At 37.7% G+C, this 27,540-nt stretch overlaps 1 protein-coding gene and 1 long non-coding RNA gene across 5 annotated transcripts in view; both read left to right on the top strand.

The window, feature by feature from the left end:
- The first annotated feature begins 2,712 nt into the window (after window positions 1-2,712).
- Window positions 2,713-4,827, top strand: LOC126875809 (omega-amidase NIT2-A-like). Its single transcript, XM_050638734.1, has 3 exons — window positions 2,713-2,894; window positions 3,295-3,463; window positions 4,532-4,827. The coding sequence occupies exons 1-3, from the start codon at window positions 2,811-2,813 to the stop codon at window positions 4,543-4,545; spliced, it is 267 nt and encodes an 88-aa protein (XP_050494691.1). The 5' UTR covers window positions 2,713-2,810; the 3' UTR covers window positions 4,546-4,827.
- A 730-nt stretch (window positions 4,828-5,557) lies between these two features.
- Window positions 5,558-27,540, top strand: part of LOC126875835 (uncharacterized) — a 148,009-nt gene continuing 126,026 nt past the window's right edge. For 3 of the 4 annotated variants that reach the window (XR_007693713.1, XR_007693714.1, XR_007693717.1), the window contains exon 1: window positions 5,558-5,614. This is a non-coding gene — a long non-coding RNA (uncharacterized LOC126875835). Of the gene's footprint in view, window positions 5,615-5,778; window positions 6,369-27,540 lie in introns of all 4 variants that reach the window. The other variant, XR_007693707.1, reaches the window with a different exon arrangement.

Raw genomic sequence — 27,540 nt, forward strand, 5'->3', positions numbered from 1 at the left:
TTACCATCGACCACCCTGGTATGAGAGACGTTGCTAAAACCTCAGTATGGTGGTCGCAAAGCCTTATACTTATACACAGTTTTTATTAAAATTTCTCTCTTCTCTTTGTTTGGATCGTTCGGACAGCAAACGATCGTAACATTGCCCTGGTATCTGCACACTGATCGTCTATAAAAATCGGTGGCTGTACGGTACTGTATCTGCCATATTTCTTGCAGAGGTTTACATTTTCTGTAGTCAAGGCACCTGCCTTCTTGATTGTCCGGTGTGGTACATTCTGGATCAAACAATTTTAAAACATTTATACAGTTCAAAGATGCGTAAGAAAGCGACACCGATTACTCAACTTTCGAAGTAAAAAGCCGATCGAGTCCACCGGATTGCCCTACAGACACGTATTAATCCGTAAGAGTTAGTCATCATGTTGATAATAATTATCTAAAGAAACTTTTCACGTGAAAATATAAAATTTTAATTGATTAGATATTGTGTTAGCCATACTTAAGAAAGAAAATGAAAATGAATGAAATGAAAGAAAAGGACTACCTTCAACCTCATTTTTTAAATAAACACTTTGTCAGTTTTGCGGTAAATAAGTTCTTAGGAATTCAGGACAGTTTTTAGTGAATCATTTTGTTTCGACCGTTCGCGGAGAGACGCGATCGCGAGATAGCACGTCAACGAGAGTTGTAATTTCCCGTTACGATTAAATAATCGACGCCACGAACTGATCAGTTCAGTAGTTCAATGAAATTCCACAGAATTAACACAAATAAATTAATGTTTATTTCAACAACTTATTAACTAGAAAGATATAAATGGAACAAAAAAAATGTAACTGCGTTTTGGTTGATAAGTAATGCGCGACATACCACCTGTGTTGACGGTTCGACTTCTCGAAAAGTTCTGAACGCCTTTCGATTTTTTTCGTTTTTTCTGGAAGGCGACCCCCACTACGTTCGGATCACGCCACATTCTTTTACGCGAGGTAAAATAACGACCACGAGTCGACGTTTCTGGAAGTCGCCCTGCTTAATGAATCATGCGCTTGCCACTACAATGTTTGTTTGCCGGGCAGACGCGACGGTCCGTCTGCGACATTATAGTGCCGCGATCGATAGTTAAGAATATGACCTATGGTAAGCCGCATGGCGTAACATTCTCCCCCCGTTGAGAGGGTACCGATCAAACTAGCGAGGTGTGGTTGAAGTTCCCATCTTATTTCGTCTCGGTGGCTAGTTGTTCGGGTTTCTCGAGATCGGGTTGAATTGGCAGTGGGACAAGCCTTTTGACGCCCCGATCCAAAATGCTTTTTGCCGTCTGAACTGTAGCTGTCCGGATGACACTGTCACGACCGGCATACTTCAAATCCGACGGACTGACGATAGAGATAAAGCACTCGGCGACAATGTATATCGCTGAAGTGCCTAATGAACCATCAACATCCCAACGGTCCTTCCACCGAAGGTTCTAGAAGAAAGAGCACGTGGCAACGGTCGCGGACGCCTAGCAAATGCATGGACGGTGGGGATGTTGAGGGATGACAAAAGAAAGTAATCGGATCCGATCGAAAGTAAAATCATAAGAGTCAGTCTTAAAAAGTCACGCCCAGAGTTCGGAAGTAGATTGTAAAGTGTATTGATGTTAGAAAAAAAATAAAGTTTTCTTTTTTTTATTTTTTACCTCAAATTCCTTTTTTATTTTGTTATTTTACGTGACAACACCATCGGCGCCTGGATGAACTCGGCCCAGAGGCCAATGCATGGAGGGAACGTTGTCCTCTCTGAGGATGACGATTGTGCCCTTTTGGATGCTGTGTCCACCCTTGCTCCATTTATTGCGGTTGGTTAGCTCGTTCAAATACTCCTTATGCCAGCGGTTCCAAAAATGTTGTTTAAGCTGTTGGATATGCTGCCATTTGGAGAGTAGGTTCGATGGAATGTCTCTGAAATCTCGATCACGTAAGCACATTAATGAATCGCCAATGAGGAAATGTCCGGGAGTGAGGGCTAGGAGATCATTTGGATCGGTGGAGATAGGAGTTAGCGGGCGGGAATTGAGGACTGCTTCTATTTCTATGATAAGAGTATTACGGTGTTAAGCTCATATGTTTCTGTTTCTCCACTCGCGCTGCGCCATAATATCCTTTGATATTTCCGATCCTCTGGTCGTACGAGGAATTGCCGATACATTTTCTCGATCTCGCCAGTGAGTACGTACTGATGAGCGCGGAATCTAATTAATATACAAAATAAATTGTGAATTGATTCGAGAATATAGGATTTCCCCATTTTCATGATTATCGTGATTTTTGTATAAATATATTTTTGAAGATACTAATAATTAGGTACTTATAAATTAGTATTATCAATTATTTTGCATTTATAATTCCGCCTCTAGTATAAGTGTTAATTGAAAACTAACTTTATGTTTCAAAAAGTACTAGCAAAGTCGTTGAGTAACAAGCCACTGATGCTAACACAAATAGCATTGTCGTAATTAAATATTTCTAAATATTCATTTTTCATTTTGAACCTGTAGAAACAATTTATTATATATACTATTAGCTAAGTAATTGCATATTTAATTAAGTCGAAATATAAAACTTAGTTATTTTAATAATTTAAAAAATAAAAAACTGACAAACATTTCAATTTAATTTATGGTTGGAACAAAAGACATTTCATTAATTGAAATATTGCAACGCAGAGTACTTTCCAAAATACGCCGAGAGTATTCCTGATGGTGAAACGAGCGTTGCTTCATCGAACGCAGCTAAAGAAAACAACATCTATGTAGTTGGTGGTACGATGCCTGAAATAGAGGGCGATAAATTGTACAATACCTGTACTATTTGGGGTCCCGATGGAACTTTGATAGCAAAACACCGAAAGGTAAGTAATATATTCCTTTATGGCTTTGAATTTGAAAATATTGGGGCGAAGAAAGTGACTCTATCTAGGAATAATTTAGGAATATACATATGTACATACGTATACTATAACCAATTCTATAATTTACGGTTTATAAAATACGTTATGATACGGGAAACGCCCATTTTTGTTGTAATGTGTTTGTGTTGTATAAATTTTTCAAATACTTAAAATATTATTATACTTATTTTTTCTCCTTTTTAAACATTATTAAATGATAAGATTTTTTAATAAAAGAAAGTGATAAAAACGCTGTCAGTTATTAAATAAAAAATAATTAAAGTTTAGGAGTTGGTAACTTTGATATTAAATTACAAAAGTTGCAGCAATAGAATTAGCGACTACATTTTTATGTTATTAGGTACATCTATTCGACATCGACATTCCTAATAAGATTACTTTTCGAGAGAGTGATTCACTCAGTCCTGGTAACTCCCTAACGACGTTCGATGTGAAGGGCTGCAAAATAGGTATTGGCATTTGCTATGATATTAGATTCGAGGAAATGGCACGCATTTATCGGAACAAAGGTACAGTAACTTAATCGATCAATACTTAACTAGCAAAAAATTAAATATCTTTCTTAAATATATTCTATATAAAATTAATATAATCTGTAACTCTGTATAAACAGAAGCTTAATTTAAAAAAACCAGTATATTTGCTGAAAATGAAACAAATAAAAGAATTAAAAGCACAATAAGAGGACTGTCCTCGCATATTCAGAAATGATGGAATGTGAACCGTGCAACTACGAAGTTAATTGGTATTCGGTAGCTTCATATTTCCTGCTTCTCTGGGTTAGGTTGCCAAATGCTGATATATCCAGCGGCATTCAATATGACCACTGGACCACTGCACTGGTCATTACTTCAGCGTTTCAGAGCGAATGATAATCAATTATACGTTGCCTGCATATCACCGGCTCGTGTTCCTTAAGCAAGTTACGTCGCATGGGGACATACACAGTTGACCAATCCCTGGGGAAAGATTCTTTACGATTTGGAAACTCAAGAGAATATGGCAGTCACCGATATCAAAAAAAAAAAAAAAAAAAAAAAAAAAAAAAAAAAAAAAACTGGCGAACCGTGTGTTACCACAACGAGACACGCGATGCTATTTGTCGCTTTAAATTGTGCCGCAACTCGTTTTTGAGATCTTTGCCAGGGGCGCGTTAAAACATGCTGAAAATATATTTCTGGCTTTTCTGGGGTTTAACTGAAATATGACAAATAACGTTGTAAAACATATGTACTTATGACTTACAGAGTAATTGAGTGTACAAAATATATAGTATACAAAATAGCCAGCGATTTAGGGCTTTAAAAGATCAAAAGGAAAGAAAAGGAAAGAAAAGAAGAAAGATAATATATTGTGGCAGTCTAAGTCGATCTAAGAAAATAGATAAAGGGAGGGAGGGGCAAAGCTAGTTAATCTGGAAAGAATCCAAGCGTCAATTTCAAGCATTTACAGAGAATCAAGCGGGCTGGTTAAAGTCGTGAGTTGAGCAATTATCCCGCGTTAGGTTCAATCAGGTTAGTCCCACGCGAAATTGATCCAACCATGCGAAAACGAGTGTATTCTGATTTCTGTCGCAGATACTTCTGGCTAGTGCAGTACCTACACGGTGGTTGTTGAAATAGCCGCTTCTCATCTATTTTCCCTAGCGCGGACATCATCCTTTGATCCCTTACGACTAACGAAGTTTTCTAAGATGTACGGCAGTTTGAGATTCTACTTGAAAATGATCATGATTGCGGTCTGTGTGTCGTCTGCTCTTCTTTTTGTCCTTCCGTTAAAGACTGGTAAGTTGATACTGATTAATTATGCGATCGAAACCCTATATAATGGCTACAAAAATGCCGCTAATATAATATTCCTTCTTTCTTGTATCTTCTTTCTTGTATCTTCTTTCTTGTATATATATCTTGTATATATATATATGTCGGGTCACGATTCGAATTTTGGGCGCGCGACGACTCTTCGTGTGGACTAGCCATCGTTTCACAAAGCCGAGATTTTATTTAGACATATATACAGGTCTATCACTAAGCTTAACAAATAATAAGTACAACTAATAATAAGTCTAACAAACACTAAGCCTAATGAATAATACGATCTACGAATAATTAAATTAAATAATACTATTAGCAATGTTTGAGTTCAAACGAATCCACGATCACCGGGATAACTCCTTACTAAGCGAAACTAACTTAGACGCAAATGCGATCGTCGAAAATGCTCGATGTATCACTGCGCCAAATACGATAAGGATAGGTTCGACAAAAACAAAGCTAAAATAGTTAGGTTCAACCTTGGCGATTTCGTGTTACGTAAAAACGAGGAAAGAAACCAGACGAAGTTAGATCCGAAATTCAGGGGTCCATTCGTAATAGCCGAGATTTTGGAAGGAGATAGATATACCCTAAAAACCTTAGACGGCAAACGATCATATAAGGACAGACACGACAGACTGAGAAAAATGCCAGAAGGTTGCGTCCCTGCTGAGTTAGACGTCTGCGGTGATGACAACGGCGGTGATAATAACGATGCAAGTACACTGACCTCAGAGGATCATTAACACTGCGTTGTGGTCATAGTAATACACCGAGTGGTTTTATGTGCTTTTGTTGTAACCCGTTGAGTGGGTTGATGTGTTTTTGTTGTAACCCGTTGAGTGGGTTGATGTGTTTTTGTTGTAACCCGTTGAGTGGGTTGATGTGTTTTTGTTGTAACCCGTTGAGTGGGTTGATGTGTTTTTGTTGTAACCCGTTGAGTGGGTTGATGTGTTTTTGTTGTAACCCGTTGAGTGGGTTGATGTGTTTTTGTTGTAACCCGTTGAGAGGGTTGATGTGTTTTTGTTGTAACCCGTTGAGTGGGCTTACGTGCTTTCTGGGTGTAATGCACCCAACGTGGCAATATGATCCAACAAACTGAGGTTCACCGGTGTACGAAATCGAAAATGATCTGTTGTGTCATTACGGTCTGGCTGGCGACTCACAGAACGCACCTAACACTTTGAATACAAATTATAACATTACAAATTCCTATTCTCTTTTATTTTTCTGTTGTCAAACCTCCGAACGAAACTTTGTTATTGCACTGGACCCTTGACTTACTTGGACATTTAGTTAAATCGCAAATAATGTCAGTTGTATCGAATCTAATGTAAGAAATACGATATTTTAGTTACACACGAGGACGTGTGATAGTCAGGATGGCCGTGTCGGAGATGAAAGAACACCGGAGCCTTTGGAATTTTGGATAATCCCGCAACATTGTAACCTAGAGTCTACTATAGCTGTAATTGAACAATTGTAGTTATTCAACCCGATTGTAATTATTCGAGAATTGTGATAATGAGCTTGGGTTCGAGGCGACAGTCAGTCGCCGAACGTAGCCGCGGTCACGGGATGAACGCTTTGCCTAACAAAGGTATGAAGTAATTCTATAGCTCTCCTTAAAAGAAATATTTGTGGCGACACGCGACAGTAAACATTCCAACGGTTTCTGTCCCGTGGCTCGCCACGTGCAGACCCTATTCTTCGAGTAAGATGATTGCCAGATGTCGATGCGTCTCCGCAGTACATGTTCGGCTAGCCCGAGGGCCCGTTATAAATCTTAAGGTTTAGTTAACTAAAGTCCTTCAAACAGACAAACAGTCTTTGTCCCAACTACGGGAAGATAGGGAAGACATATTTTTCAACGAGCGGCGTCTCCCACTAGCAACTTTCCCTCGAGGGCGGCTAGCATCCTTTTCTAACCACCGATATGGAGATTAACCAATTAGCAGCAACACTTTCTGAACGAAGGCTTTTCTCGACGAATCCGATGATCTCGTATCCTTAGACACACCCCGTTATAGTTTTCCTGTGTGGCATCATCGGGACGGGAAAGGCTTTCTCGCTCGCGATCTTATCGATCCAAGAGTAACGCCTTCGCGATCAGTGATTATTCTCAGACTTAGACTTTGTGAGTACGTTCTGTTGTCATCCCGTTGACCGCGGATTCGTTATTGAACCTAGGATCATTGTCATTAGTATCTCGAGCACCTAACTACCGCGGTTACTTGTCCGGTTCTATAATAATCGTATTTGCACTAGTCAATGTCTTCTCCATTGCATAACGACAACGTGTAACCCAAACGAAGATTCGTTTCACGCCCCTAACCCTAATTCTAATGTAAACCCGATATATATATATATATATATATATATATGTATGTATAAGATTTATAAAATGAATGCTCGGTAAAATGTCTGTGATAAATAATAGCAATTAAAATGGAAAAATTTTTAATTGCATTGCTTCGACTATACATATACATATACTTAATGTGACTTACTTTGTATGAGAAAAATTCTGTTTGCCAATTCGATATCGAGAGCTGATAATGCTAACATACGATGAAACGATAACAGAAGAATCCGAATATTCAGAACTTTTCACGATATATGTTAAATAATATTATGAAATAAATTAAATAATTACCCCGCATTGCTTCCAGCGTACGTGTTCACGATTCTCGGCGAAACCGAATATGGCAGCAGGAAATCAACCAATCACAACTTCGGAAGAAAGTAAAGCGCGGGAAGAAATCGCGGCATCCAGCTTCCTGCGAATCTATTCTCGATCTCGATGTAAGCAGTAATCTTTCGATAATCGTTTTGCAAAATGGCGTGTCTTAAACGAAGTGTATAGTAAAATTCGTATTTGAGAGACGCATAAATAAACGATATCAGGCTATTTCCCGCGAGAAATTCACGTTCGGTTGCAACATAACATGTCACGTATGTATTTTCGTCGAAAACTGATTTCGAGGGACGTGTATATGTGCGTATCAAGTTACTTGGCGAAAGTTCAACGACAGACTGTGACTTTAAAACAGTATGTATGCCTATGTTTGTTGTCCGAGAATTGGAAGAATCTGTCATGTTTTGTTTACGTCGGCTGTAATGGAGTGGTGTTTTTGTCTTGTGGTAACTGAATGTCTCAAACAACAAACTCGAGATTTCAATCGATCTTCGAAAAGAAGTCATACCCATTGGCCTTGGGTGAGTTGTGATTTCATTAACTTTTTAATTCATAATTGATAACATAAGGTTATTGTAAGACCGATGAAAATATGGATAGCAACCAATTGCAATTGAATATCTGGCCTGTCTTGCACTATTGAAATTTTGCAAGTCACTAAAGTTACCAGCATTAATATGTTCCCTTGCACAAGTTTGACGATAAAACAAATGAAATTTTACTATTTGCAAGTTATTTGATTATTGTATTTAACGAAAAATTATAAAATCATAAAATAGAATTCTATATAACCTGTAAATCGTAACTTGTCAATCTACTAGTACATATATTATAAATTGGTAAACTTTTGTGTGTGGGGGAGGGGGTGCTAGATGTAACACTGATACGACATTTTGAAAAAATATTTAATTATAATCATGAAAGGCGTTATTGAAATATTGAGTTTTTATTAATGTTCCTTGCAACTTCGAGTTTGCGTACTATATTTAAAATGTACATAAGATATAAAGTATATTGACAAGTAACAGTCACAAAATTGTTTCAAATGAGGATAATCATCCTAATATCAACTTATCAATTGTGATCTGATAAACAAGAATTCAAAATACAGTTAAACTGTGTTCTACATACAATAATCTTTTTCGGAGGAGATTTAAATATATGAACATATTGTGATATTTTGTCCATAATAACATGAATAATATAAAGTTTCGTATTACATATACTCTATTTTTTAATATATTCTGCATATCTCATTTTATGACAACAGACAAGCAAACTATATTCCCATTATAAGCTTCGCTCTAATTTCGCATCGTTTCACCTGAATATATCGTGAAATTTCATCCCGTCAAAATTTTGCGTCAATCTTTTTTATCTTAAAGGATTAAAGACAGTTGCAAAACGCCACGGTGTTTCGGGGTTTGTTTAAATTTCCGCCAAATGAAAAAGAAGTTTCGCGAAAAATGGTAGTTACTAACGGCACGTCTGGTTACAATTTTCGTTTACAATTCTTTTGGCGAGTAAATATGACGTACTGGGTCGATACTAAGTAGTCGGTTGTCCCTGAAATTTGAACTGTTGAGAACGAGGTAATAACAGGGCGACTGGTTTGTTGCTGTGTAACGTATACACGTTTCTGAATAGTTTTCTACTTTAAATGAAATTAACTGCTACCCGACGGAGTTTCGACGTAGCGATAAACACGCCACTGAAAAAAGCGACGAATGGGAATGGAAAATACGTAAAGATTTTTTTGACAAAATAAAGAATCATTTTGTCAGATTTCAAGAAGAGTTTGGGTAAATTCAATTTATGCTCTTTGCTACTTGACTTATGTTTATAACACTAAAAGTTATCTTTACAAGCAGCGAAGTGATTTAGTTTCATCCGTAGTTCGGTTGCTTCCAATTTTTTCATTTTCACATTGTGTAAATTTCGACCAATTGCGGGGAGACGTAATCGCGAGGAGAGACGTCAACGGGGGTCGTAAATCCCCGTTACGATTATAACAATCGACACCACGAATTGATCGATCCCCTGATTTCCGTTGAGATAATAGGGGTGATTGAGTTTGTATAACACTGTGATTCACAGAATTATAAATTATATATTTCCAACACTTAGATTACACTGACGTAGAGAAATAAATAGTTAACAACTTGTCGCATGAAGATGCGATAGATATGTACGCTAGAGCAGGGCTCTTATAATGGAAATTAATGTATTAATGGACTTAGCACTATAATATATTTAGGAGAGAAGATGTGTGTTCGACAACACCGAGAACCGACAAAAGATTTGCGTGAAGTATGCGACTCTCGCGCTATGTGTAGACTGCCGCGTTAGGCGTTAGTTTTTAGACTGTCTGTCGCTCTTTTTCTAATACGGAAGAAAAGTTCGGTGTGGGTGTGCCCCTGTGCCTAAAGAACGCGGATTCGTTGTTCCCACTTTCGTTAGAAAAAGTGAGGGCCACGAAGCGCGGTGTCGATTGGTCATGACCTGCACTACTGCTCGAAGGGATGAGTATCGAGTCTCCTACCATCGTGGTGGATAGATGACTGTGTGCGTGAGAAAAACCTAGCTTGTTTTATTACAGGGCTATTCGGATTTTCCTAATGGGTGCATACCCGCTTTCTCCGTGTTTTAAGTGCGACTAATAAACCCAAGGACCTCTCTAAAAACCGACTGTGTTTCGAGAATATTTTTAAGCTTTAGAAATTCTTCAAGACAAACGGATTGAAGACACATGGCGAAACAATACAGGGAAGTGAAAGTTATGGTGGGTCCTTAGGTTTATTGAGGGTCGAAGTGACGTTACGCAGGTCGGTTGTTGTCCGGTCGCGCGGGCTGGCGTGCAGATGTTTTAGGCGGCGTAACACATTGCGTATTACAATATTGATGTTAAAATATTATTATAGAAAAACATGTTAGCAACTTAATTTTCTATTTGTTCGTTTCTCTGTTTTCCTTATTCTGTTTTTGGATTTGTGGTGGATGATTTAAATAATGACGTGACGAGTTGATACTTGATATTGTCAAATATATTTAAAATTATTCTAAATACAGAATTAATCGCACGGGAGACAAAGATTTTGTAACGAATCCTAGCGGCTGCCATTTGTCGTTCACGCGCTGTTGCCGATACCGAATGCGCTAATGTCACGTAAAATAACAAAATAAAAAAAGAAATTTGAGGTGTAAATAAAAAAAAGAAACTTTATTTTTTTTCTAACAACAATTCACTTTACAATCCACTTCCAAACTCTAGGCGTGACTTTCCAAGACTGAAGCTCTTATGATTTGACTTTCGATCGAATCCGATTACTTTCTTTTGTCATCCCTCAACATCCCCACCATGCATTTGCATTTGCTAGGCGTCCGCGACCGTTGCCACGTGCTCTTTCTTCTAGAACCTTCGGCGGAAGGACCGTTGGGATGTTGATGGTTCATTAGACACTTCAGCGATATTGCCGCCGATTGTCGCCGAGTGCCGCCACATCTTTATCTCCATCGTCAGTCCATCGGATTTGAAGTATGCCGGTCGTGACACTAACATTGTGGCGTCAGAGACGATGCGTTTTGACTCGCGAAAGGCGTTTTCGGTTTGCTTCGACCACTCGATTCGCCGCGAACAGCTCGTACGTATCTTTGTTCGCGGATCCGCGTAGTTTGTTGCACGAGTATACGTTTATATTGACACCGGTGTTCACAAGAAAAGAGATCCTTGGTGCCCTGTCCGTCACGAAAATGCGATGGGATACTAAAGCCATCGCCACATGCCGCGTTTACGGACGGCTGGTCTCGTTTCACTGGGTCCAGTTGCAAGGGGCCCGGCACTTCCTTGCGCGGTCTCGAAAGGTCTCGTGGTAATAGCAGAGACCAGACTTCTGCGGTCTGTCCTTCGAACTTGATATCAATCTTGCCTTCCGTATGTAGAATAACGATGTGAGGTGGATAGTGGGTGAAGGTGCCCACAAGAAATACTCTTGATGTTCAACAAAAAAGTTAATTAAATTATTAACAATCAACAGTCAACAATTTATGATCAACAATTAACGACTAACGATTAACTGTCAACAACAATTAACGATTAACGATGAACGATCAAAAACAATTAACGATTAACGATGAACAACGATTAACGATTAACGATTAACTATCAAGAGTCAATAATCACGTATCTCTAATTGTGTTTGCTTCGCTATGACGCTTAACCTTTCGCACTCCGCAGCTCGGGGCAGAATGAATCTTTGATTCGAAACCAAATGGATTCTTTTCTTTGTTGCCCCTCGATATCTCCACTACGCACGCGTTTATTAGATGTCCGCAACGGTTGCCGCGTATGCATTCTTCCGAATATTCGGCGAAAGAACTGTAGGGATATCAATGGTACATTAGGCGTGTCGGCCTTACGCTTTGAAGGTATAGCGCTTTGTGTCGCGAAGCCGTTGGAAAGTTCCATGGTCGAGTGCCACCACAGATGCATGACGATTAGATACAAACGCTTCAAGTATTACAATTAATAGCTGATACAATTGCAACAAAACAGATGTCCTTTATGCAAGACTACTGAAATTACACAGCTACAATAAAATAAGGAATACGTCTGTACTATGGGAAACATAAATAAATATACACATAGTAGCTTATACAACATGTATGTGGAGGACGATTAAACGCGTTGTTGATTAATGACCAGACGAGTTGATACTTAGTGTAGTCAAATGTATTTAAAATTATTTGCAGTACAGAATTAGTCGTCGTTCGCTTAGTGTTGCTCGATATGTGTATACAAGGTAATGCTTACGTTCGTTCGATATTAATTCGCTATAAGAATGTTCGATACTAACTGTCTTAACGATCGTGTTCTTTTATTTATACTCGGGGGAGTATCGAAAACTTTAAATTCAACCTCGGTTGACGATTGCACGTAGCGGCAACATTGTTTTGCCCGGAGTTTGTTTATCGTTACGCTTTGCTTGTCACGTAAAAGTAATGGGAAAATAATAATAAAAAAATGTTGGGTTCTTGAACCAGAGTTCGAGATACCTCTATTCTATAATAGGATTACAAGTGTGCGATTAAACTGTTACCGAAAGACTGAAGCCTCGATCAAGAACCAGCCCTTCTAGATGTTCGTTTATCTTATGCCTACGTGCCGAATTCATAATCCTTTATTTTGGGAGTCGGTGTCGTGTGCAAGGCGGTTCAGGTTTCCTGAGTCGGTTGGACATATTTGTTGACGTTACATTCCCCCAGTGTTAGAGTGCGGCTGGTCCTCCAGACTCTTATTTTCGGTGTAGTGCCTCCTTTTGTATGCCCTTTTGGAATCTTACATGCCTTGCTTCGAGGATGACTGAATTGGTGTCTTCAGGTAATTCTCGTAATGGTTGTATTTCAGGTGTGGAATATGTGTTTAAAGGTGCGCTCTATTGGTCTAGAGATATTGCTTATACCTGTGTCTTTTTTTTTCTTTGGTTTTACAACATAATACGCGAATACATAATTTGGAAGGTAGGCATTTGCTTATAATATCGAATAATCCTATTTTGTTAAATATACATATGTTCCTAGTAATGCTAGATCAATATAACTAATAATTTATAAGACACTTAGTTCCTATTTCTTAAGACTTCTAATTCTATGTTCATAATTAAGAGAGTTTACTTCGTTGGAAATTTGATTGAGGTGCATTCTATACGATTATACATTATTAATGATTTTTGGAGCGTTTTCAATTTTTGTTAGGATTTCTTCTAGACTGTCAGTTAAGGGTAAAGCTATAGTTTTGAAATTTGTTTTGTAAGTTATATTGGTTTTTAAGTTATTGTTTTCATCAAAAAATTTATCTATATTTTTATTCATTAATTCTAAATTATCGTTATCCAGAGTTACAAATAGACTTCTAGAAATGGATCCAACAAAATTCAATGAGCCTCTTCGGTAACAAGTGTGTGTCATAAATTTAATATGCATGATTACATTGTCTAAATTTCTTTTGCGAGCGCGTGTAATCATTTCATTGGAATACGGGCATTCACTTTTAAAATGTTCTGTTAACATTAGTCTAAATCTTTTAATTTCGCTGAGTTTTGCATATATATCCTTAATGTCTAAACCTATAATTACGTTTACGGATTCGCTATATAAGTATGCATGAGCTAATTTTTCTTGATATATAGAACTACCATTAAGGGGTATAACGTTTAGCTTAGCTAACTATGAAGAAGGTGAAGATCGTCCTGGAAAGTAAGGTTTAATACGGTTACCATGTATTTTCCTAATCGAGTGATTTACTATTATTTCATAATAAGGGGTTTTTCACTTTTTCAATGGTGTATGGCCCTGGCCATTCAGTATCTATCTTGTGTTCTTTATGATCGTTATGAATTAATACTAAATGTCCTTCTTTAAAAATAGATTGAGGTTTGGCAATTTTAGAGAAGTTTCTAATAAATTTTCTATAGTATCCAGCTAGCCCAAGGAATGATTTTACATCTGTAGGATTTTTTGGTAGTTTGAAATTCTTTACTGCTTCTATCTTTTTAGGGTTAGGTTTTACTCCATCTGCTGTCACTACATGTCCTAGATATTCTAATTCGGGCTTTAAGAATTCACATTTATCTGGTTGTATTCTTAGACCTACTTTCCCGAGTCTTTGGAATATAATGACTAAGTTTTTAGTATGTTCTTCCATCGATTGCCCGAATATAATGATATCATCGAGATAAACGAAACAATGATTGTTAATCAAACCTCTTAACGTGGTATCCATCATTCTTTGAAAGGTAGCAGGTGCGTTCTTGAGCCCGAATGGCATTCTATTATAGTGGAAGTGTTCTTATGGTGTGCTAAATGTAGTGTATTTCTTTGAATTCTCGTCCATGGGTATTTGATGGAACCCTGAGGATAAGTCTAAAGAGGAGAAATATTTCTTATTTCCTAGCTGTGATAGTATATCGTTAATGTCAGGTAGTGGATACGCGTCTTGGTCTGTTAGTTCGTTTAACTTCCTAAAGTCAATCACTACTCGCCACTTTTGTTTCCCTGATGCGTCGATTTTCTTTGGAACGACCCAGACAGGAGAGTTATAGGGAGAGTCGGAGGGTTCTATAATCTCTTTGTTTAACATTTCAGTCATCTGTTTATTTATTTCGGTTTTATGATGTTCGGGAGGACGGTAGGATTTTACGTTGATGATCTTGTTACGTAGATGATACATTTACACTGTACACGTGAATGTGTGTGTAAGCGTCAGAGGGCGTCCAGGTCTCAGTAGAGACAAAAGACGATTGGAGGCTGTTAGGAGAATCTAGAGGAGGTGGTTGACAACAAGCGTGCGTGCAAGAAGGTTATCGAAGTCTTCAGAGTGTAATATATATATGTATAGCTGTTGTGTGCGAAATAAAGTAAACTATTTGTATTTTCGAATCCTCTCTATACCTTAACATGGTAGCAGAGCGTGGTTACTAGTTTTGCAAGCTATTTAGTGCGTGGTTTTTAGTCTTGCGAGTTTAGTAAGGGAAGAAACGTTCAAAGAATATAAAATAAAAGAAAAAATACTTCAAGCACGTAGGAACGCTTGAGTAAAGAATAGGAAATCAATTAAAATGGAGAGATCGGAAATTATGCTATCGATATTCGATGGCGAGGGTTACGGTATGTGGAAGAAAAGAATAACAATGTTTCTGAGATATAAAGAATGTGATATTGTTATAACTAGAGTGAAGACTGAAACAGACAATCCAGACTGGGATAAAAAGGATCTGAAGGCGATAAATATAATTTACAGTGCCTTCTCAAATAGACAATTAGAATATATTAGGGAAGAAAAAACAGCGTATGAAATAATGAAAAAGTTCGACGAAGTGTACTTGAAAGAATCGACGGCACTAGATCGTGTGCAGAAGGAGATTGGAGAAGATAAGTCTTGATAAATACAGTGATTCAGCATCGTTTTTTAGCGATCTTGAAAAATTAATAAATGAATTAAAAGGTGCAGGCGCAAAAGTGAGTGAAAGGGAAAAGCTGAATTACATGATAAATACGTGTTACGTCGCGTAACTCTACCTAGCCCAGGCCACACACCGCGGGCAAGATGGCAACCAGATGTCTTCGGATACTCACTGCGTACCCTCAATAGTCTCAAGTATCTTCCATAAATCTTAGGAATTTCCTAGTCGAGGTCCTTCAAACTGAACAAACGTCTGTTTCCAAAGCATTTCTAAAGACCTTTGTCTACTACGGCTTGACAAGGGAAAGTTGGTTTTTCTCACGTATGATGCAACTTTCCTCCCACGAACCACTTTCTCTCGAGGGCGGTTAAGACCCTTCGTTTAACCAATTAACAACGAAGACTATTTCCCTCACTCCCTTAGTCAAAATCGTCACCAACAAATCCGATGGTCCCGTGCGCTAGACACACCCATCCTTAGCTTTCCTCCGCCACAGCATCGTCTCCGAACATCACTGACTTTACATCCTTCGAACAGTCAACATCCTTCGACCGGGTTTACACCCGAAGATCAGTCAGTCTCAATCAAGCATCTCGTCAAGCGGTCAGCAATTCGAATACAATGAGTCGACAAATCCATCAGTATACGCGATAATCCGTCTAGAGACTCAGGTCGCACTCATTCGTAGTCATCTCATAACAAATATTCATTTTGTGTTACACCGAAGTTGTTGGTTTGTGAAAATATATAATAACCTGTTAGCAACAGCGTTATCCTTCATTTAACTACCCTTATTATCCTAAACGAAATAAGGGATCGAGCGATTCGCGGCGTCGATTAGCAAATCGTAACGGGAATTTACGACTCCCGTTGGCGCGCTTCTTCGAGATCGCGTCTCCCAGCGAACGTGCGAAAACAATACGTTACCCGAAGAGTATAGCTACATAGCGGATATAATAGATGCAGTGAAAGAAGAGAAACAAACGGTAGCGTGCGTGAAGAATAAAATAGAAATAGCGGAAAAGAAAGATAAGTCTAATCGAGGAGAAATGAAAACTAATGCCTTTGCTGCAAAAAAGGAAGGATGCTTCAAATGTGGAAGAGTGGGATATTTTGCATGAGAGTGTCAAAATGGCGTCCAAGCGGGAAGCAGTAACAGTTATCGGCGTGGGTCAACACGTGGTCGCAGCAGAGGAAGAGGAAACAAAGGCAATACGAACAGGGGGCGTGGAAACTTCCATCGTCAATCAGCAGCCGGCACGAGCGAATATGGCAACTCAGGAGCAGGCATATGGATGGCAACAGCGCACGCAGCACACAGCAGCGAGATGAACGAGATAAGTGGTAACGAAATAACATACTTATTTGTTAGGGAAGTGATACATTTACACTGTACATGAGAGTGTGTGTGTAAGGGTTAGAGGGCGTCAAGGTCTTAGTGGAGACAAAAGACTGTTGCCAGATGTTAGAAGAATCTAGGATAGTCGGTTGGCGACCAGCGTGCGTGCAAGACGTTCTTCAGAGAGTAATATAGATGTATAACTGTTGTGTGGGAAATATAGTCAATTATTTGTATTCCCAAATCCTCGAATTTCCTTAACATGGTAGCAGAGCGTGGTTACTAGTTTTGCAAGATATTTAGTGCGTGGTTACGATCTTGCGAGTGAGTTTTCAGTAAAGAAAAAAAAACTTTCAGAGAAAAAAAATATACTTCGAGCACGTAGGAACGCTTGAGTAAGAAAAGAAAAAAAAAGAAGAATCAATTAAAATGGAGAGATCGGAAATCATGATACCTATATTCGATGGTGAGGATTATGGAATGTGGAAGCAAAGAATCACGATGTTTCTCAAATATAAGGAATGCGAGGTTGTTACAACTAGAATGAAGAACGAAAGAGACGATGAAGACTGGGACAAAAAGGATTTGAAGGCGATAAATATAATTTATAGTGCAATATCGAACAGACAATTGGAGTATGTTAGGGAAGGAAAAACGGCGTATGATATAATAAAAAGGTTCGATGAAATGTACTTGAAAGAGTCGACGGCACTGCAGATCGTATGCAGAAGGAGATTGGAAAACATAAGACTGGAGAACTACAGTGATTCAGCATCATTCTTTAACGATTTCGAAAAATTAATAAATGAATTAAAAAGTGCGGACGCACAAGTAAGTGAGAGGGAAAAGCTGAATTACATGCTGAATACGTTACCCGAAGAATACAGCTACATAGCGGACATAATAGACGCATTGAAAGAAGAGGATCAAACGGTAGCGTATGTAAAAAATAAAATAGAGATAGCAGAGAAGAAAAATAAATCCAATCGAGGAGAAAGGCAAACCAACGCCTTTTCTGCAAAAAAGGAAGGATGCTTCAGATGTGGAAGATTAGGACACTTTGCGAGAGAGTGTCAAAATGGCGTCCAAGCGGGAAGCAGTAACGGCTATTGGCATGGGCCAACACCTGGTCGAAACAGAGGAAGAGAGAACAAAGGCAATACGAGCAGAGGACGTGGAAACTTTCATCATCAATCAAGAACCGGCACGGGCGAGCATGGAAACTCAAGAGCAGGCATATGGACAGCAACGGCGCACGCAGCAAACAGCAGTGAGACGAATGAAATAAGTAAGAACGAAATAGTGTGGCTATTAGATAGCGGTTGTACCGATCACATAATTAATAATATAAATTATTTCGATAAATCTATCGACCTAAAAGAACCGGTAAATATATATTTAGGCGATAATAGACCGATAAAAGCGACAAAAGTTGGGAATGTTATAAGTTATTTTGAAGCATTCGGAAAACAAAATAAAATAAATATGAGGAAAGTATTTTACGCGAAAGAAATGTCCGCAAATTTGATTAGTTTAGGTAAACCAGCAGACGATAAGAATACGGTTATTTCCAAAGGAAATATTGCGAAAGTAATAGATGAGGATAATATACTTACAGCTCAGTTCAAAGAGAATGGGACATATAGAATAAAAAGTATATTGAAAGGGAAGAAGCACTTAGTAAACAGCGCCGAACGTAGTGGTATGAGTAAAAAGGAAAGATGGCATAGGATGCTAGGACACGTAAATTTTAAATATTTAGAGATTTTGGGTAAAGAGCAGCTAGTGACTGGCATACCGAATGAATTTGAAAAGGAACTTTTGAAATGTAGGGTGTGTATAGAAAGCAAAATGCATAACTTACCTTTCAAAAATAATCGAACTAAGGCTAGGGAAATAATGGAAATTATTCATACGGACGTATGTGGTCCCTTTAAGACTACCGGATTCAATGGAGAAAAATATTTCATTTCATTTATCGATGATTATAGTAAAATAGCTAGGATCTATTGTATAAAATCAAAAGATGAGGTCTTTGATTCTTTCGTACAGTTCGTAAATGAAGCCGAAAATTTAACGGGCAAGAGGTTAAAAATATTAAGATGCGATAATGGTAAAGAATATTTAAATAATCGAATTTATAAATTTGCTAGGGATAAAGGTATAAGAATAAATAATTGCCCAACATACGTACATGAATTAAACGGGACAGCGGAAAGGTATAATAGAACAGTGATGGACATGGCGCGTTGCTTGTTAGCGGAAGCGAAAGTACATAAAAGGTACTGGCCGGAAATAGTTTGTACAGCGGCATACTTGAAAAATCGAATATTAGCGAATACTATAGAAAGAAAGACACCTTTTGAAATATTCTTCGGGAGAAAACCAAGTGTTAAAAATCTACATCTATATGGAAGTAAAGTTTTTGTAAGAAGGCCAGAACAAAAAAGAGTTTCCAAATGGGATAAGAAGGCAGATATGGGAATTCTGTTAGGATATAGTGAAGTAGGTTAGAGAGTCCTATTAGGTGTAAAAATAACAGTAGCGACATGTAGAGATCGTAGAAACAGACAAAAAATGTATCGGTTTTGAGGAGAATTCATTCGATGCAGTTAGCGATGATAGTAAAGATAATTATTTATTGGACAGCATGAATAAGGAAGAGTTAGAAAGTAGAGAAGATGAAAATGATAATAGTTCTGAAAGCGTAAAGATTCCTAGGAGATCTACACGTAATAAGAAAACTCCAGTAAGGTATCCAGAAAAGGAAAACAGTAGTGAGATTCACGCAAATTATTGTAGAGTAGATATCTTTTGCACATTTGAGGAGGCGATTTGTTGTGAAAATAGTGAAGTTTGGAAACAGGCTATGGATAAGGAAATAGAATGTCTCTATAAGAATAAAACTTGGAAATTGGTAGAAAGGGTAAAAGGCAAAGAAGTATTAGATGTAAAATGGGTTTACACGAAAAAATCAGAGGACAGGTATAAGGCTAGATTAGTGGTAAGGGGATTTCAACAAAGAAACGTAGCCGATGACATATATTCTCCAGTGGCGAGTAATCAGACCTTTAAGATATTGCTATCATATTGTTGTCAAAATGGAGTAATAATTGAGCAAATGGATGTAGAAACTGCCTTTTTAAATGGTGAAGTAACCTCGGAGGTATATGTAAATCAACCAAAGGGATATGCGGACGGAACGAATAGAGTTTGTAAATTATCGAAAGCGCTTTATGGGTTAAAAGAAAGTCCGAGGGATTGGTATGAGTGTTTTGATAGGTATGTGACGACATTGGATTTTAAGAAGAATAACATAGAGTTGTGCCTATATACTCATGGAGAGGGGGAAAATGTTGTTTATTTGCTAATATATGTAGACGATTTGTTAATCTGTAGTAAAAACAAAAAAAGGATACAAAATGTAAAGAAGCTATTACCTGATAAATTTAAAATGAAAGATTTAAGTGAAGTAAAAGAATATTTTGGAATAAATATAGAGTATGATTATATAAAAAATGAAATGAAACTAAGCCAAACGAAATACATTGAATCATTAGCGAACAAATATAAATTACAAAACAGCAAATTGTACTGTACACCAACGGAAACAAATTTAAAAATTGAAAACGCTGAGATAAATAGAAATGACATTGGATACAAGAATTTAATTGGCGCATTGCTGTATATTAGTACAAATACCAGACCCAATATAAGTTATAGTGTGAATTATCTTAAGTAGATTTCAAGATTGTTGTAGCGAGACACATTTTAAATATGCTTTGCGAATATTGAAATATTTGTACCGAAATATTGAAATATTTAATATTAAAGATTTAAGGTTACATTAGAAAAGGAATGAAAAGTGTGAAACGATAGATTGTTATGTGGACGCTGATTGGGCAGGAGATCATTTAGATAGAAAATCTACTTCTGGATATGTAATTAAATTGTATGGAAATGTAATCGGTTGGAAATCTAAAAAACAAAGGTGTGTGACAAAAGCCTGGACGTATGCAGAGTATGTAGCTCTATCGGAAGCGGTGAGTGAATTAATGTCTATTAGAGAAATTATGAAGGTCTTCAATGTAAATCTAGACAATAACCCTGTAAAAATTTATGACGATAACTCTGGAGTGATAAGTATAGCAAAGTACGGAAATTTCACAAAAAATTCTAAACACATTGAAGTTCATTACCACTACGTTCACGAATGCTTAAAGGAAAATAAGATAAATATAATTTAAGTAGGTACAGACGAAAATACTACATAGGTTCTCTAAGAGGTTTTTCTATGTGCGATAGTCGAATCAAAGATTTGAATTTTTAGATTTGATCTACAGTGTTTATATTTTCAATAATGTTAGAAATTTGGACTGAAAACTTACCACCATTGATAAAGCATACTGGCGTTGGCTTTCCGTCGAAGTATACAATTTTTTGAACGATTTCTCCCGATGCGAGGGGTGGTTCTTGCTGCAGCAGAAGAGTATTATTATCTAATTTTAATGTTTTATTGGAGAGTTCGAATCGATATTGATTTAAACCGGGTAAGCCTAATATGCCGTCTTCTATGATAGGGAAATTATCATCTACTAAGGAAAATTCTATCTCTTTGTTGAATAAATTTAGTTTAATTTTGGAATTGGATTCGTATTTGGAATGTTCCATGGAGAATTTCTATGTGTCTGGTATTATTGTCCTTCCTGGGTAGCATCCTCGTTTAAGCAAGTTGATTCCTGCTCCCGAGTCAACGAAAAATCGCAATCCTCGTCGTCCTGGTAATTGTAGTCGTATTGTGGATAATCTTCCTGAGGTAGCATTGTTAATTCTGATTGTTCTTGAATGTGGTTTATTCCTGGAGGGGCTTTTGTTTGAGGCGGTATTCGAAAATTTTGGCATTGATTGGCAAGGTGTCCCAATCGATCGCATTTGAAACATTTCGTTTGTGGCCTTTCGTTTAATGGTCGATTTTCAAGCTTTGTAAAATTATTCATTCTTGGTAGAATGTTTTGTGTGGGTGGAGTTTTGTTATTCATGTTACTTGTAATCGTGAAGCGGTTACCTACTGGACGAGACGTCTGGTTACGATAAGATGGTGGAGTGGTTGTTTGTCGTGTCATCCGTCTGCGAGCGTTGTCTTCGCGAAAGTATTTTTCCACGTCCATTGCCTTTTTTTCTGCATCGATGATGTTTGGGGGGGGGGGATTAGCCAATAGCACGTGTCCTATTTCTGAACGAAGGCCTCTTACATAGTCAATCACAGAAACCATGTATAGTCGATCGTTCATCGCTCATCGAGTTAGTTCGTCTTTATATTCATTGGTAATGCTGTATTGAAGTTTGTTGAAAACACGTCGAAATCTAATGTTATAATTTTGCACGCTTTCGGTTATTCCTTGCTTTATCACTCTTAACTGATCTTGGTGTTCTCTTACTGATGCTTGAGTAGCTACGTTACGTCTTAATCCTTCGTACAGAGTTTCGAATTCGTTAATATGGATATTGCGGATTGTCATTGCGGCTTTTCCTACAATTTTCTCTATTTTGATCATTTTTAATAATAACGTTTGTTCGCTACACATCATTCTCATTTCTTTTATTTCACGAATAAAATCTTCTACACTTATATCGTTTTCTCCGTTTAGTATCGGAGATACTAAACAGCTTTTAGATTTCCAGAGTTTCCAGCTGTTGAATTGGATGGTTGGACATATGTTGGTGGCTTTTGTGGCATAGGTGGAGGTGGATTAGTATCGTGTTTTAATACTGATATATTATCGTCATCGTCAGTCATCATAGAACCGAATTCAGTTGATTTTACGTTTATTTGTGGTAGTTTAACACGAGAGAGGTTTCTACTTAATATTTCCATTTCGTTAGCGCGTTTTCTATTTTCTTCGTTCGCTAATTTTAAAGCATTCTTTATTTCGTTAAATTGTTGTCGAAATTCTTCGTTCTGTCTCTGTATTAAGTCTAAAATTGCTCTGGTAGAGGAATCGAGTGTTCCCGTTTTATTTTGAACTCCACTTGTAGAGGGTAAACTTGTCTCGGCTTTTGTGTCTTTCTTGTTCATATTGTCTCTTCGCTAGAGTTACTAGAGAAACTAACTTTTCGCGTTCTATATTGTTTAAAAGAATTCCGACTTTTCTCACCTTGATACGTAAGTTCGTAGAATGAGGTTCCCTTGCGGTGTTTTCCTCTGTGGCGCGTTCAAATGCGTTTGAGTGTCAAACTCGTTCTGTTGATTTGTTCTATGCTGACAGTGGCCCCGTTAATTTGGTCCACCGTGGTAAATTATTGACAGCAAAGTTCATAACACAAGTAGTTCGAATCCTTCGATCTTCAATAATGTCCGTAGACCGAAATCGTAACTTCGTTTACACTGAAGCGAATGGATCCTGGCAGGATCGCCAAAATGTCACGTAAAAATAATGGGAAAATAATAATAAAAAAATGTTGGGTTCTTGAACCAGAGTTCGAGGTACCTTTATTTTATAATAGGATTACAAGTGTGCGATTTGACCGTTACCGAAAGACTGAAAGACTCGATCAAGACACAGCCCTTCTAGATGTTCGTTTATCTTATGCCTATGTGCCGAATTCATATTCCTTTGTTTTGGGAGTCGGTGTCGTGTGCAAGGCTGTTCAGGTTTCCTGAGTCTGTTGGAGATATTTGTTGACGTTACATGTACGTCAAGACTGTGTAAGTGTCACGAGGCAAAACAATAATATGAGTCGCTCTCGATTTGCATCGTTCTCTAACTCATGCGCCGCTACATACTTATATAGCTATTATTTCTTACAACCTAGCGTATGCAGTTGTGTATGGGGCCTTAAGTTCACTGTTTATAGATACTGCTAGGAATTAATCGAACGAATTCAACGCAGTCGCGTTTACAGAGTTCCGTATTATCGGAAATGCCGAATTCGCGTGGTTTCGCTTTGACGTTCGTCCACGTTGACGATTGTTCAAAGAACAACCGAGAGGCCTCCGCGTCGCAGCTACGAAAGACATCGAAGCCGCGACACCCTTCAGTGACTTCCCTATCTTTTCCTAAAACCAAGGATGACGCAACTCAGGCAATCGTTACAAGCGTTCGAACTTCACATTTTCTTACCATACTATCAACAAAAAATGAAAGCTGGTTTTCAATGAGTCATTATATAATTATATGTCGGAGATGAAAGAACACCGGAGCCTTTGGAATTTTAGATAATCCCGCAACATTCTAACCTAGAGTCTACTATAGCTGTAATTGAACAATTGTAGTTATTCAATCCGATTGTAATTGTTCTAGATTAGTGACGGTGAGCTTTGGCTCGAGGTGACAGTCTGTCGCCCAACGTAGCCGCGGTCAAGGGATAAACGCTTTGCCTAACAAAGGTATGGAGTAATTCTATAGCTCTCCTTAAAAGAAATATTCGTGGCGACACGCGACAGTAAACATTCCAACGGTTTCTGTCCCGTGGCTCGCCACACGCAGACCCTATTCTTCGAGTAAGATGATTGCCAGATGTCGATGCGTCTCCGCAGTACATGTTCGGCTAGCTGGAGGGCCCGTTATAAATCTTAAGGTTTAGTTAACTAAAGTCCTTCAAACAGACAAACAGTCTTTGTCCCAACTACGGGAAGATAGGGGAGACATATTTTTCAACGAGCGGCGTCTCCCGCTAGCAACTTTCCCTCGAGGGCGGCTAACATCTTTTTCTAACCACCGATATGGAGATTGACCAATTAGCAGCAACGTCAATTTCCCTTACTTCCTAAACGAAGGCTTTCCTCGACGAATCCGATGATCTCGTGTCCTTAGACACACCCCATTATAGTTTTCCTCTGTGACATCGTCGGGACGGGACGGGCATTCTTTTACGCACTCCCGTCGACCAAAGAGTAACGTCTTTACGCTCAGCAATTATTTTTACGAGTCAGACTTAGATTCAGCGAGAACGCCCATCTGTCATCCCGTTGGCCGCGGATTCGTTATTGAACCGGAGACCACTGTCACTAGTGTCGCGGACGTCTCACCGCCGTGGTAGATTGTCAAAACCTGTGTTATTCATACCTGTGTCAATAAATCGTATCTTCGTTACACCGCAACGATGGCTACCTTCAATGAAGACTCCTCAAACACCGACAACCCTATCCCCAATGTCATTCCGACATATATATCCACCGAAAATGCGCTCTTGTAGACAAACGCTCGATTCGCGTCATAGCTTTTAAAGCTTGTCGCATCTCAATCCGTTGGAAAAAATTTTTCCTGTAGCATATTTTATTTTTACGAACCAACAAGGTCTTTGTTTATTTCCTTCTTTTTTTTTGCTCCAATTTCCCCATTGTTTTTTCAAGGATAGTATTTCAGAGCCACTAGTCAAGTTTATTGTAACAATAAACTTACGTTTCGGAAACATTTTGTGCTGTGAAACAGAATACACTAAAGTTTGAAGGTCACATCGATTTTCGAAAGTTTATAAATGGAGGTGTATGACAGTATCACCAGCTGTTGCTGTCCAAGTAACTCCAACATCGAAATACTACAACGATTCCAATCGAAAGCGCTAAGAGCCTTAATAGACGCACCTTGGTATGTTACCAACGAAACCATCCATCGCGACCTCAAGATACCTACAGTCAAAGAGGAAATAGCAAAATATAGCGACAGATATAGCAAAAGAGTCAAGAAACACCGAAACCCCCTAATCACTGGACTACTCGATACGACGGACCAGATTCGCAGGCTGAAGAGGCACTACTCGCTAGACCTAAACGTTAGATTCATTTAATTATCCAAATTAAGCATATGCACTTACTTATAATACTTATAAATTATACCTATCTATAATAAGTATTAACTTATTGTAAATAAACAGCCATGTCACTGCGCCACGCCGGAAAAATTACTGAAAATTCTCAACGCGAGAATTGATTGTAATTTCAACAAATAAATAAAAACAAAAAAAAAGCTGTTGCTGTCCCCAAGCGCCAAAATACGTTCTGACTACTATTTTATGTATCTCACAGAAGTATGTCTTCATTCATCATCTCCCATGCCATCCACCAACGTGTTCTTAACATGTTATCTCCTAGTAAAATATTGATGTTGAGTCAGATATCCAACTGAATAATCTTTTCGGTGTCTACTATAAGACATTTAAAACCAAGGCTCGTACACACGTGTGCTTATACGTCAGATGTAATACTTAACACGAAACCTGCTTATATTAATATTAAATTTATGCATAGTAGGATGTTCGACCTTTGTAAAAATGAAATTATAATACATACAGTTTCACCGTGGAAAAGTGAATCTTTCTAGCATGTCCACGCAAATGCAGCGGAGGGGAGGACTGTGCATGCACCAAACAACTTTACGTTCGTAATTTTTCACACAAATGTACAACTGTAGGGAAAAAATTATCTCTGATTTTTCGGATGTTAGGAATCGACAATATCGCATAACGGAATGCTGTGTTCTACGTATTCTATTTTTGTTACGAAAGTGGTACAAACGAAGTCCACGTAAGAATAGTACAACAAAATCGGTTGAGGTTAGGTTATCGTGCAGATATCGCGGCTTTTGCATTGGAAATCACGCAACTGCCAGTCTCGTCGTTCCTTGTAAACGAAAGAAAGGTATTGTAATCGGTCGGAATTAACATAAAACTCGTCGTTTCATGATAATACTGTGCATTCTGAATATGCTATGATTTGGTTTAAAATAATAAATAGTCCATTCTTGCATACTATTGCTCCAGCTTTACTTGTATTTTCGATATTGGTATAAATAGAAAGACAATTAATGTCGTTCGAGTCTATTTTCGGATCATTTATATTACGTTTAATCCATATAGTTATCATATGAGACATAGTATCGTAAAATTTGGAAGAATAAAACGTTCGTACAGGAAGTACATTTTATAAGAACTCCAACAAATCTGCGTGTGCACCTAAAATACAAACTGATAGTGATAGTGATTGTTCATAAGTTTATATACATTATCTAATGTCAATCGAAGGTATCAATTCTTTTTCTCCATAAGAGTACTTTTTCATTTATATGTGTTCAAAAATACATGTGTTCAACCGTGAAGCATATGTCACCTACAACGAAAAAGAGTTTTCCTATACTTAATATTTCCTTTATATACCTATGAAAGTCTATTCTTCGCGTAGTATGAAATTATGAATAAATCTGGAATATTGTTCAATCTGAAAAGAAAAATAACTTATTGACATCATTCATTGATACGAGATTCAGAATGTTTGTTTTGTCTTGCAGAAAAAGAAGGCAGCCCTCCCTTTCTTTTAATGTGAAATAGAAAGCGAAGATTTGAAAACAGATTTTTTGGAAATTTACTTGCAAATATCGTTTTCAATATCGTGATTTTCTTCCCAATGGTACTGTACTTTCAAATTTTCCAGTATCCCTCTAAAAACAAAAAGTCGAACCTCGTTATTGTTAACGTAGGCATTACAAGGAAGAGAAGTATTAGAAAGCAGCTCCTTTTTGTTATGGATTTCTTTATAATCATGTAAATAAGAAATTCCGGAAATTTTTTCCTAAAGAATTTAATTCTTGTGCTTTGATTGATAATTATTACACTACATACTAACTTTTCGCATACTGTTCGCGTCTAACAATTTCCTAATAATAACTACTTCAAAATAACATATGTTCTTGCACGAATTCAAAAGTACGTATGATACAATTACAATTGATTCTAAAATAATAATTATTTAAAGATATTAAGATACTAATTAAACGTTTCACTA

This window comes from Bombus huntii, unplaced genomic scaffold, assembly GCF_024542735.1.
Source record: "Bombus huntii isolate Logan2020A unplaced genomic scaffold, iyBomHunt1.1 ctg00000058.1, whole genome shotgun sequence".
NCBI lineage: Eukaryota > Metazoa > Arthropoda > Insecta > Hymenoptera > Apidae > Bombus > Bombus huntii.

Excerpts from the sequence above, each read along its gene's own strand:
- LOC126875809 (XM_050638734.1), top strand. The coding sequence starts at position 2,811 with ATGCCTGAAATAGAGGGCGATAAATTGTACAATACCTGTACTATTTGG. Across the intron at positions 2,895-3,294 it reads TGATAGCAAAACACCGAAAG|GTACATCTATTCGACATCGA; the intron begins GTAAGTAATATA and ends TTATGTTATTAG.